Source organism: Rhinoraja longicauda, chromosome 3, assembly GCF_053455715.1.
Source record: "Rhinoraja longicauda isolate Sanriku21f chromosome 3, sRhiLon1.1, whole genome shotgun sequence".
NCBI lineage: Eukaryota > Metazoa > Chordata > Chondrichthyes > Rajiformes > Arhynchobatidae > Rhinoraja > Rhinoraja longicauda.
The window spans coordinates 14,667,454-14,680,837 of record NC_135955.1 but is presented as its reverse complement, the minus strand read 5'-3'; the positions used below and the strand labels follow the sequence as shown (position 1 = coordinate 14,680,837).

The following is a 13,384-nucleotide window of genomic DNA, read 5'->3' as shown; positions in this document are numbered from 1 at the left end:
GATTAGTACGGGTGTCAGGGGTTATGGGGAAAAGGTAGGAGAATGAGGTTGAGAGGGAAAGTTAGATCAGCCATGGTTGAATGGCAGAGTAGACTCGATGGGCCGAATGGCTTAATCCTGCTCCTATCACTTATGACCTTATGAAATCAAGTGGCTGTGCAATTGTGTCGCCCATTTGGCACAATGGTGCAGCTGGCAGGTGGACCGAGTTCCGCCAGCACTTTGGGCTTTACACACAGTTGAATTCTTGTTTTGTGTTTAGGTATTCCTGGACGATCTTCCCAAAGAGTTTGCTGATGCAGTCCGTGAGTACAACAAGAATGCTCTCCACATCTTTGGAAACTTCCTGCTCACCATCTCACGGCAGGTTGACCAGGAAGAGGAGCTTAAGCTTCCCCTGACAAACACATGTAAGCACCTCGTATTCTGCCTGGGTAGCTCAAAACCTAACGGTATGAACATTGAGTATGTATGTACATAGGAAGGAACTGCAGACAGACATAAAAAACTGGAGTAACTCAGCAGGTCAGACAGCATCTCTAGAGGAAAGGAATGGGTGACGTTTCGGGTCAAGACCCTTAAGACTGAGAGTCAGGGGAAAGGGAAACGAGAGATGTGGACGGTGACGTTGAGAGATATAGAACAAATGAATGAAAGATATGCAAAAAAGTAACGATGAGAAAAGAAACAGGCCATTGTGAGCTGTTGGTTAGGTGAGCACAAGTATGGACAATGAGACTCAACCGGACGACTTTGAAGCTGGTACGACTTGGGTGGGAGAGGGATGGAGAGAGGGGGAATGCTGGAGGACAAGGAACTGCAGATGCTGGTTTATACCGAAGACAGACACAAAGTGCTGGAGTAACTCACCGGGCCAGGTAGCATCTCTGGACAGAAAGAATGGGTGACGTTTCAGGTTGGAACCCTTCTTCAAACCTTTTTTGAGCGAAGCAGGGTTCTGACCCGAAACGTCACCTATTCCAGCACTTTGTGTCTAACTTTGGCATGAACATTGAATTCTCCAACTTTAGGAAACTAACCTTGGAAATAGTCCTTCTTTCCTAACCCTTCTCTCTTCCCTACACTCTACCTGGACATGCACCAATTTCTTCCCTCCCAATTCACCTTCCACTTATATTCCTTCTTCTGGCTTCACAATTCGCACCTCTTCTATCTTTATCTCACACCTTTAGTCTTTTCATCTCTGGCCTTTGATCAAGCATCTGCCTATCAAAAATTCCCCTCACCTGTATCCTCCTATCACTCGCCAGGCTTTGCCCTGCCCCTCACCTCTCCAGCTTTCTTCACCCCCTCCCTCCCTCCACAATCAGTCTAAAGAAAGGTCCAGACCCGAAACGTCAATTATCCATGTTCTCCAGAGATGCTGCCTGACCCGCTGAGTTACTCCAGCACAGTCTTTTATGTAAGAACTTGAGATGTTGTAGCCCAATTGGTGCAGAAAAGTGTAGGAATGAACCGCAGATGCTGGTTTACTGCAGATGCTGCAGATGAAGATGGACACAAAATGCTGAAAATGCGGAACAGACAGCATCTCTAGTAGATGGAATGGGTAACGTTTTGTGTCGAGACCCTTCTTCAGACTGAGAAAGTGATATGTAGAAAGTGATCATTTAATCAGGATTAATTGGCGTTTGTGTCGAGCATTGCCCATGGATTACCAGTTGGCCTGGTTCATGGGCCTGGTTCATGAGCCTGGTTCATGGGCCTGGTTTATGGGTTTATTGAAGGTCAGAAAACCACAGAGAATGGAAATTGGAATCAGAAGCAGAACAGAAGCATCTGAGGAACAGGGCTATTGAATCGGGCAGAAAGCAGGGAGACACAGTGGGGCAGCAGAGGAGTTGCTGCCTTACAAGCACCGGGGACCCGGGTTCGATCCTGACCACGGGTGCTGTCTGTACAGAGTTTGTACATTCTCCCTATGATTGTGTGGGTTTTCTCCGGGTGCTCCGGTTTACTCCCACATTCCAAAGTCGTGCAGGTTTGCAGGGAATAAGTTAATTGGCTTCCGTAAATTGTCCCTAGTGTGTAGGATTTCCGATCTGAAATGTCACCTTTCCATGTTCTCCAGAGATGCTGCCTGACCCGTTGAATTACACCAGCACTTTGTGTCCTGTGGTGTAGTAGGCACACTTGTCTACATTGGGATGGGCATTGAGTACAAAAGATTGGATTTCTTGATGCAGTCACTGGTGGCTGGTGAGACCTCACTTGGAGTAAGGTGTGCCCTTCTGGACACACAACTGCAGACGTTATTACCTTAGACACGGTGCAGAAGATATTCACCAGCATGTTACCTGGGCTTGTGGACTGGGAGACTGGGCTTGAGTTAATGGGAGAGGTAAGATGGGCTGGGATGGTTTCTTTGGAGCGTACGAGGCTGAAGGACAAGAGAGACCAACTTTCCTGCTTGTCATCACCCAAGGTATGCCTTTCATCCAACACACCAGGGTTTTATTTACCATTGATAACCCTAAAAGGTCTACCCCTGTTGAAAGAATATAGAACAGAGAACAGTGTCGTACAAGAGCAGGCCCTTCGGCCCACCATGTCTGTGCTCAACACGATGCCAAGACCAACTCTTATCTGTCTGCACATAATTCATGTCCCTTCATTCCCTGCACGTCCCACTGCCTGTCTAAACGTCTCTTAAATGCGTCAATTATATCTGCCTCCATCACCATCCCTGGCAGCGCATTCCAGGCACCCACCACCCTCTGTACATAAAAAAACAACTCCTTGAAACTTTCCCTGCACTAACCTTAAAGCTATGTCCTGTAGTACATCCTGGGAAAAAGGTTCTGACTGTATCCTTTCTCTGCCTCTCATTATTTTATGGACTTCTAACAGGTCTCCCCATAGCCTCTGGCATTCCAGACAAAACAATCCAAGTCTGTCCAACATGTATATAATGCTCCCTGCAGCTAATACCCCCCCTAATATAGGCGCTATTCTGCATTATTCTGAAGCCTCCTCTGCACCTTTGCAAAGCCTACTCATCCTTCCTGCAATGGGGCTGATAGTTTTGGCTTTTTGACGTGATTGGCAAAAAACCAAAACTCCAGTGGTGAGATGAAAAGACCAATACTTTTGCATCACAGTCGGGGAGTGAGATGGCAGAAATAGTTGTGAAGAAAATTTAATGGTGGTAATCAAAACTTGTACTTGTACAGCAAAGTGGGACAATTCACAAGAGCTGACCAAAGCTGACATCAATCCTTAGCTGGGAATACCGGAGGTGTCAAAATCTCGTTTTTAACCAATGCCATGAAGGGAGAGAGAGTGAATAAGTTAAACCTCTTCTCAAGGTTTGTGGCTGGCACAGTGGTAGAGTTGCTGCCTTACTGCGCCAGAGACCTGGGTTTGATCCCGACTACGGGTGCTGCCTGTACAGATTTTGCATGTTCTCCCAGTGACCGCGTGGGTTTTCTCCAGGTGTTCCGTTTCCTCCCACATTCTAAAGACGTACAGGTTTGTACGTTAATTGGCTTCTGTAAAATTGCCCCTAATATGTCTGACAGAACTAGCTGGTCGGTGCAGACTCAGTAGGCCGCATGGCCTGTTTTCACACTGTATCGCTAAGCTAAACTAAACTGAGGTGAATGTGATCATGAGAGGAATAGATATAGATAGGGTGAATGCACAGCGTCTTTTAGACTCCCCAGAGTAGGGGAACAAAAAAGCAGAGGACGTAAGGTTAAGGTAAGGTTGGAAAGATTGAATAACAACCTGAGGGGCAGCTTTGTACTCAAAGGTGTTATATGGAAAGTGATGCCAGAGGAGATAGTTGAGGGAGGTACTAAACTTTTTTAAAGCATTTGGACAGGTACATGGATAGGTTAGATTTAGAAGGATAGGATCCAAATGCAGACAGGTGTGATTAGTGTAGTTGGGACCGGGCCAAAGGGCCTAATTCTCCGCTGTATGACTCCATGACTCTAATTTCATAAAGGTAATTGATACATTTTTGGAACAGAGAAAGGTATAAGGCTATTGGTTGAAAGTTGGACTTGTTCAGCAGGTCTACGAAAGGGCCAGTAGGGCTGAATGGCCTCCTACTGAATCAGGTGAGTCAATGGTCCTAAGCTGGCAACAGGTAAAAGGGAGCTCCTACTTGTGCTGGCAAGTCCAAAAGCTGCCTGACCCAGTGAGTTACTCCAGCACCTCGTGTCCTTTTGTCTATTAACTGGCATCTGCAGTTCCTTGTTTGGGCAGCACAGTGGCGCTGTGGTAGAGTTGCTGCTTTACAGTGTCCGAGATCCGGGTTCAATCCTGACTACGGGTGCTGTCCGTACGAAGTTTACACATTCTCCCCATGACTGCATGAGTTTTCTCCGGGTGCTCCAATTTCCTCCCACGCTCCAAAGACGTGCAGGTTTGTAGGTTAATTGGCTTCGGGTAAAATTGTAAATCCTGGTGTGTAGGATAATGCTCGTGTACGGGGCAATCGCTGGTCAGTGTGGACTCGGTGGGCAGAAAGGTCTGTTTCTGTGCTGTGTCTCTAAAGTCTGAGGTTGAGTCATGTCCGCTAGTGTGAATGCACCGACCGACATGTAGATGTTTTTACTTCCAGCATTCACGCGTTCCCAGGAGTCAGAGGTCACTGAGTTCACCACAGAGTTGTGCAAATGCTTAAACCGTCAGGTTACAGGAGTCTCACCGTTCGCCTGCTTGTCTGGGCACACTGACCACGATCTGTTCAAGAATGGCGATCTGGACACAGTAAGTTGGCAGCATCAGAGCGGGAGGAATGGGCAACAAGGAATGCTAGGACTTACTAATCAGCTGGAGAAGCCAGAACACACTCCACTGGCCTGAATGGCTGTGAGATAACATAAGATATAGGAGCAGAATTCGGTCATTCGGCCCATTGAGTCTGCTCCACCATTCAATCACGGCTGATCTATCTTTCCCTCTCACCTCCATGCTCCTCCCCACAACCTTTGATGCCCTTACCAATCAAGAACCTATCAATAACCTCTTTATAAAATGACTTGGCCTCCAACGCCATTTGTGACGATGAATTCCACAGATTTAACACTCTCTGGCAAAATAAATTCCTCCTCATCACCATTCTAAAGATACATCCTTTCATTATGAGGCTGTGCCCTCTGGTCCTAGACTCACCTAGTCAGTGGAAAGACTATACATGCTTACAACCAAAACTGTCCACAGTATACAGTCACAGGATAAAGGGATAGACACAAAATGTTGGAGTAACTCAGCGGGACAGGCAGCATCACTGGGTAGAAGGAATGGGAGACCCTTCTTCAGCCTAAGAGTCAGGGGAGAGGGAGACACAGAGATATGGAAGGGTAAGGTGTGAAAACGAGACTTCAAAGTGGACGCAGTTCAAGGAAACTGTAGAGTTGATCATTGTTAGCTAAGGAAGGTAACAACAAAGCATCCAGTCCATACAGAGATAGAATTTAATCAAGAAGACAGTCAGATTGATCAGAGAACAAGGATGGGGGAGGGATGGAGAGAGAGGGAAAGCAAGGGTTACTTAAAGTTGGAAAAGTATAAGGGACATTCAACCGCTAGGTTGTAATCTGTCCAAGCAAAATATAGGGTGCTGTTCCTCCAATTTATGTTGTGCCTCACTCTGACTACATACCAGAGTTCTTGATGGTGGATTTGGACTTGATGAGCAGAAGGGCCTGTTTCAATGCTGTATGACTGAGTCCAGGCCCACCCATTTAATTAAATTATCAGTGATTTGAAATGTTTATTGGTAAACATATAACAGTACAGCACAGGAATGGGCATTTCTGCCCTCAACGTTTGCACTGAACATGATGCCAACTGAAACTGATCTCATCTACCCTGTGCACGATCCATATCTCTCTATTCCCTGCACTTCCATGTGCCTATCCAAATGCCTCTATCATATCTGCCTCCACCAGCACCCCTGGCAATGCGTTCCTGTGTAAAATATACTTGGCACGCATTTCTCCATTAAACTTTCCCCCTTCTTAACTTCTACCTGCGCCCTCTAGTGGTGGACATTTCCACCCTGGGGAAAAAGATTCTGACTGTCAACCCTATCAATGCCTCCCATAATTTAAGTGAAATAAAAGAGTAGGGAATGGACTAAAGCTGGAGTTGTATAATTAAATTATGGATACACATTTTGTTGCTTTCAGATTATTTTCCGCACACTTGGTATTCATATGAATAACATCCCCATTCTGCCCTTGAAGCACTGCGATGGACAAGGAAGGCACATGCCTCTCAACGCATACGCTCTCGACTTCTACAAACACGGCAGCTTGCATGCTTTGACCAAAGATAACGGGTAAGAATCCCTTGTCTTATGGATATGGGGCGGCACAAGGTGCACCACTCGCAGTAAGGTAAAGTTGCTGCCTTCCATCGCCAGGGGCCCAGGTTCGATCCTGACTACTGTTGCTGTCTGTACGAAGTTTGCACGTTCTCCCTTTTCTCCGGGTGCTCCGGTTTCCTCCCACACTACAAAAACATGCAGGTCTGTAGGTTAATTGGCTTCGGTAAGATTGTAAATTGTCCTGAGTGTGTAGAATAGTGCTAGTGGACAGGGGGGTCGCTGGTCGGTGCAGACTCAGTGGGCCGAAGGGCCTGTTTCCACGCTGTACCTCTCCGTACTTTGTTTCCATACTTTACATTAAAGTCTGAAATGTATTTTGTGGTGGAGGCACCTTATCTTCAAGCTGGGGGCATCGCAGCCTCTCAAGTTCCACGCTGAACGCAAGCCTTTCGGATAATGGTTAGCTTACTGGACCAAGAGCCGGAAGTTAGGACATTTAGGCAGATAAGTGTGAGGTGTTTCAGTTTGGGGAGTCAAATCAGGCAGGACCTTCACCGTAAATAGTATGGCCACAAGCATGTACTGTATGTAGAGCAAAGGGATCTAGAAATGCAGGTACAGAGTTCCCTGTAAGTAGCAAGACAGGTAAACAGGGTGGTTAAGATGGCTTTTGGTACATTGGTCTTCATCAGTCAGGGTATTGGGTATAAACGTTGAAATGTTATACTACTGTGGTATAACATGTTGGTGAAGCCCTGTTTGGAGTATTGTGTTCTGTTGGAGTCACCCTGCTAAAGGAGGGATGTCATTAATTGTGCAGAGAAGATTTACAAGGATGATGCCAATAACTAATTGCCTGAGCTATAGGGAGACGTTGGGCAGGCTCGGACTTTATTCCTTAGAGCACAGGAGGCTGAGGGGTGATCATGTACAACGGGAGCCTCAGCGGCAGCTAGAGCCTCGATGGCGGTGGGCCCTCGCAATCGACCCGTGATCAGCGGTCGATGAGTGTGATGTTTGGTGGATTGTGAGGGGTGGGAGGACCCGTTGCTCCTCCTGTCCAGCAGGTGGCGCTGCACAGGCCAAAGGGAGGTATTGTGTACATAGTTATTTTGGCTGTACACAGTGTGTGAGTGTGGTTGCTGCCATTTTAAGTTGTCTTGCTGCCAGCATTGAGTTAATGTAATAAAGACTTCTGTTGTACCTTGAAGACTCTCAAGTTTTATACAGATATAGAACAAGAACACGAAAGAGGGGGTGAAGGGAGGGAGGGAGGGGGGAGGAGGGAGGATAAGGGGATAGAGTGGGGGGAGGGGAGTGGGAGGGGGCAGAGAGGGGAGGAGAGGGTGCTGCACCAATGCAGGAGAGGCTTGGGCCCAACGGGTTCACTTAGCCTAGTTTTGCACTAAATGTTGAACCCTTTATCCTTTGTCTGTACTCTTGATTGCAATCGTGTATAGACTCTTCTTTGACCAGACAGCATGCAAACAAAGGCTTTTCACTGTACCTCAGCACAAGTGACAATAATAAATTAAACTAAACTGCTGTGGTATCTTAATCCATCATTGCCTCTCACTGCTGCTCAAAGTCTATTGTACGATGCAACAAGGACTGCATTAAAGTGAACTATCGTTTTGCCAATGGTAACATTATGTTAAACCTGTTATTTCATCCCACAGAATAAATAGGGGGGAAGCCTACTTCCTGATCAAAGATTTCTCGATGGTAATTGCCGCAATCAGGTGAGGCCATTTGTTTTTCTCCAATTATCACTGCACACTTATTTGACTTTTAATTAATTTTCTTTAATTGTTGATTTCATTTTAAGTAGAGAACTGAGAAGGTAGAGAATTTTTTAACTGAAGCAGAATCTGGACGAGAAGGGTCAATCCCGCCTCTTGAATCATAGAGCCATAGAGCACGGAAACAGCCCCACACAGCATGAACACAGCCCGACACAACATGGAAACAGGCCCACACAGCATGGAAACAGCCCCAATCAACATGAACACAGACCCACACAGCATGAACACAGCCCGACACAACATGGAAACAGGCCCACACAGCATGAACACAGCCCGACACAACATGGAAACAGGCCCACACTGCATGGAAACAGCCCCAAACAACATGAACACAGACCCACACAGCATGAACACAGCCCGACACAACATGGAAACAGGCCCACACAGCATGAACACAGCCCGACACAACATGGAAACAGGCCCACACTGCATGGAAACAGGCCCACACAGCATGGAAACAGGCCCACACTGCATGGAAACAGGCCCACACTGCATGGAAACAGCCCCACACTGCATGGAAACAGGCCCACACAGCATGAACACAGCCCGACACAACATGGAAACAGCCCCACACTGCATGGAAACAGGTCCACACAGCATGGAAACAGGTCCACACAGCATGGAAAGCCCCACACAACCTGGACACATCCCCACACAGCATGGAAACAGGCCCCACACTGCATGGAAACAGGCCCCACACTGCATGAACACAGCCCGACACAACATGGAACAGCCCCACACTGCATGGAAACAGGTCCACACAGCATGGAAACAGGCCCACACTTCATGGAAACAGGCCCACACAGCATGGAAACAGGCCCACACAGCATGGAAAGCCAAACACAGCATGGAAACATCCCCACACAGCATGGAAACATCCCCACACAGCATGGAAACATCCCCACACAGCATGGAAACAGGCCCCACACAGCATGGAAACAGGCCCCACACTGCATGGAAACAGGCCCACACAGCATGGAAAGCCCCACAAAGCATGGAAACAGGCCCACACAGCATGGAAAGCCCCACACAGCATGGAAAGCCCCACACAACCTGGAAACATCACCACACAGCATGGAAACAGGCCCCACACAGCATGGAAACAGGCCCCACACAGCATGGAAAGCCCCACACAACATGGAAACATCCCCACACAACATGGAAACAGGCCCCACACAGCATGGAAACAGGCCCCACACAGCATGGAAAGCCCCACACAGCATGGAAACAGGCCCACACAGCATGGAAACAGGCCCCACACAGCATGGAAAGCCCCACACAGCATGGAAACAGGCCCCACACTGCATGGAAACAGGCCCCACACAGCATGGAAAGCCCCACACAACATGGAAACAGGCCCACACAGCATGGAAACAGGCCCCACACAGCATGGAAAGCCCCACACAACCTGGAAACATCCCCACACAGCATGGAAACAGGCCCACACAGCATGGAAACAGGCCCACACAGCATGGAAACAGGCCCACACAGCATGGAAACAGGCCCCACACAGCATGGAAACAGGCCCCACACAGCATGGAAACAGGCCCACACTGCATGGAAACATCCCCACACTGCATGGAAACAGGCCCCACACAGCATGGAAACAGGCCCACACAGCATGGAAACAGGCCCCACACAGCATGGAAAGCCCCACACAACATGGAAACATCCCCACACACCATGGAAACAGCCCCACACAGCATGGAAACAGGCCCCACACAGCATGGAAACAGCCCCACACAGCATGGAAACAGGCCCCACACAGCATGGAAACAGGCCCCACACAGCATGGAAAGCCCCACACAACATGGAAACATCCCCACACACCATGGAAACAGCCCCACACAGCATGGAAACAGGCCCCACACAGCATGGAAACAGGCCCCACACAACATGGAAACATCCCCACACACCATGGAAACAGGCCCACACACCATGGAAATAGGCCCCAATAGCATGGAAACAGGCCTACACAGCATGGAAACAGGCCTACACAGCATGGAAACAGGCCCCACACAGCATGGAAAGCCCCACACACCATGGAAACAGCCCCACACAGCATGGAAACAGGCCCCACACAGCATGGAAACAGGCCTACACAGCATGGAAACAGGCCCACACACCATGGAAACATCCCCCAATAGAATGGAAACAGGCCCACACAGCATGGAAAGCCCCACACACCATGGAAACATCCCCACACACCATGGAAACATCCCCCAATAGCATGGAAACAGGCCCACACAGCATGGAAACATCCCCACACAGCATGGAAAGCCCCACACACCATGGAAACATCCCCACACACCATGGAAACATCCCCACACAGCATGGAAACATCCCCCAATAGCATGGAAACAGGCCCACACACCATGGAAACATCCCCACACACCATGGAAACATCCCCACACAGCATGGAAACATCCCCCAATAGCATGGAAACAGGCCCACACAGCATGGAGACAAGGCCAGTGAGCAAGGAAACAGGGAAGAGATACATGACAGAGAACATAGAACAGTACAGCACAGGCAGGCCCTTCAGCCTTCTGTCTGTGCCAAACATGATGCTAAGACCATCTCTCATCTACCTGCACGTGATCCAAATCCCTCCATTCCTGACATATCCAGGTGCCAATCCAAAAGCCTCTTAAACCCCATTATCATATCTGCCTCAACCAACAATCCCAATTCCAGGCACTCTGTGTAAAAAACTAGCCCTGCACATCTCCTTTAAACAGTCCCTCTCACCTCAAAGCTACGCCCTCTGGTATTTGATTTTCCCGAAGTGCTGGAATAACTCAGTAGATCAGGCAGCATCTCTGGAGAACGTGGAGGGGAAACCCTTCTTCAGACTGGGTGATTTGATTTTTCGACCCTGGGATAAAGGTTCTGAATGTCTACCCTATCTATGCCTCTCATAACTTTATATACTTCGACTCGCAGTCTCCAGCATTCCAGAGAAAACAATACAAGTCTGTCCAATTGACAATCAAATGCTTTGAGTCTTCTCTGTGAGGCCGCACAGACTAGATGGGCTGCAATGCCCCCTTCTATGTCATTAATCGATTACATCTAGAATCTCTAACGATCCACAGCGGTAGAGTTGTCGCCTTACAGCGCCAGAGACCCAGATTCGATCCCGACTGTGGGTGCTGTCTGTTCGGGGTTTGTACGTTCTCCCTGTGACCGTGTGGATTTTCTCCAAGTGCTCCTGTTTCCCCCCACATTCCCAAGAGGTGCAGGTTTGTAGGTTAATTGGTTTCTGTAAATTGTCCCTAGTGTGTAGGATGGAACTATTGTACGGTTAGTCATTGGTCGGCGTGGACCCGTTGAGCCGAAGGGTCTGTTTCCGCACTGTATCTCGAAACTAAACTAAACATTCTCTTTTCTCAGCACTTCTCTATCAGAACGGTCCGACAGCGATGATGACCCTGTTGTATTAGCTTTCAAGCAACTCAACATGACCTACAGAGAAAAGTTCTATGCTGTTGGGAGCTAACAAGCCAGAATGGGATTTCAACACCACCATCAATGCCCCTGTTGGTTGGGAGGACCTGGGGCCATCACTGAGTGCCACCAGGGGGCGGAGCACGATGGCTGCCTCCCCAACGGTCTATCTTCGTCTTTTTCCTTCTTTGTGTTTTTAGTTTGTTGTAAAATGTATGTTTTAGTTGATCATTAGTTTGGTATTATGTGGGGGAAACTTTTCTTATCTCTTTCCTCGACAGAGATGCGACTTTTTCTGTGTCGTATCTCTATCCGCACTGCGGCCTAACATCGTAGAGCTGGCGGCCTCTTGCTGGGATTTCTGGAACTCCAAAACCGTGGAGCCTGGGGACTTTAACATCTCGGAGTGGGCGATCCCTTGGCCAGGGGTCGGCCTTTGGTGCTCCAACCTGCGAGAGCTGCGGACTTTAACATCGTGAAGCTCACAGGCTAGGGAACGATTTCGGGAACACCAAGCTGCAGGAGTTTTGACCGCCTCGATGCGGGAGCTCGATCGCCGGCTGTGGATGGTTCGACTCCCCTGACCGTGGGGAGGAAAGGAGGAGAGAAGATGAGACTTTAGTGCAGCTGTGGCACACTGATTAGAGTCAGATGCCTTCCAGTCAAACACAACCGGTGTGTCCCTGCCCTGGGAGTGTTTGGCAGACCAACATTAAGTCTATTCTGTATCTAACCAGTTCCCTTTACATTTTCCAAACAGTTTTTTTTCCCCTCTCAAAAACTGCCCTAAATCTGGAGTATTGTGTGCAGTTTTGGTCCCCTAATTTGAGGAAGGACGTCCTTGCTATTGAGGCAGTGCAACATGGGTTCACCAGGTTAATCCCCAGGATGGCGTGACTGTCATATGAGGAAAGATTGGAAAGACTGGGCTTGTATTGACTGGAGTTTAGGATAAGAGGGGATAGAAAAGAAAAAAAACATAGAAAATCATAGAAAATAGGTGCAGGAGTAGGCCATTCGGCCCTTCGAGCCTGCACCGCCATTCAATATGATCATGGCTGATCATCCAGCTCAGTAGCCTGTACCTGCCTTCTCTCCATACCCCCTGATCCCTTTAGCAAAAAGGGCCACATCTAACTCCCTCTTAAATATAGCCAATGAACTGGCCTCAACTACCTTCTGTGGCAGAGAATTCCACAGATTCACCACTCTCTGTGTGAAGAAATGTTTCCTCATCTCGGTCCTAAAAGACTTCCCCCTTATCCTTAAGCTGTGACCCCTGGTTCTGGACTCCCCCAACATCGGGAACAATCTTCCCGCATCTAGCCTCTCCAACCCCTTAAGAATTTTATATGTTTCTATAAGATCCCCCCTCAGTCTTCTAAATTCCAGCGAGTACAAGCCCAGTCTATCCAGTCTTTCCTCATATGCAAGTCCCGCCATCCCAGGGATCAATCTGGTGAACCTTCTTTGTACTCCCTCTAAGGCAAGAACGTCTTTCCTCAGGTTAGGAGACCAAAACTGCACACAATTCTCCAGGTGCGGTCTCACCAAGGCCCTGTACAACTGCAGCAGAACCTCCCTGCTCCTAAACTCAAATCCTCTTGCTATGAATGCCAACATACCATTCGCTTTCTTCACTGCCTGCTGCACCTGCACGCTTGCTTTCAATGACTGGTGCACCATGATACCCAGGTCACTTTGCATCTCCCCTTCTCCCAATCGGTCACCATTCAGGTAATACTCTGCTTTCCTGTTCTTGCCGCCAAAGTGGATAACCTCACATTTATCCACATTATATTGCATCTGCCATGCATTTGCC

The 13,384-nt window shown here is 48.3% G+C and overlaps 1 protein-coding gene across 1 annotated transcript in view; it reads left to right on the top strand.

Annotated features, from left to right (window-relative positions):
• The window catches only part of LOC144612507 (putative ATP-dependent RNA helicase DDX60), a 100,140-nt gene extending 87,121 nt beyond the window's left edge, over window positions 1–13,019 (top strand). The window contains exons 33-37 of the mRNA XM_078432095.1: window positions 263–410; window positions 4,595–4,743; window positions 6,168–6,319; window positions 7,987–8,049; window positions 11,509–13,019. Of these exons, the coding sequence (XP_078288221.1) occupies window positions 263–410; window positions 4,595–4,743; window positions 6,168–6,319; window positions 7,987–8,049; window positions 11,509–11,614 (618 nt within the window). The 3' untranslated portion in view covers window positions 11,615–13,019. The remainder of the gene's footprint in view (window positions 1–262; window positions 411–4,594; window positions 4,744–6,167; window positions 6,320–7,986; window positions 8,050–11,508) is intronic.
• The last annotated feature ends 365 nt before the right edge of the window (window positions 13,020–13,384 follow it).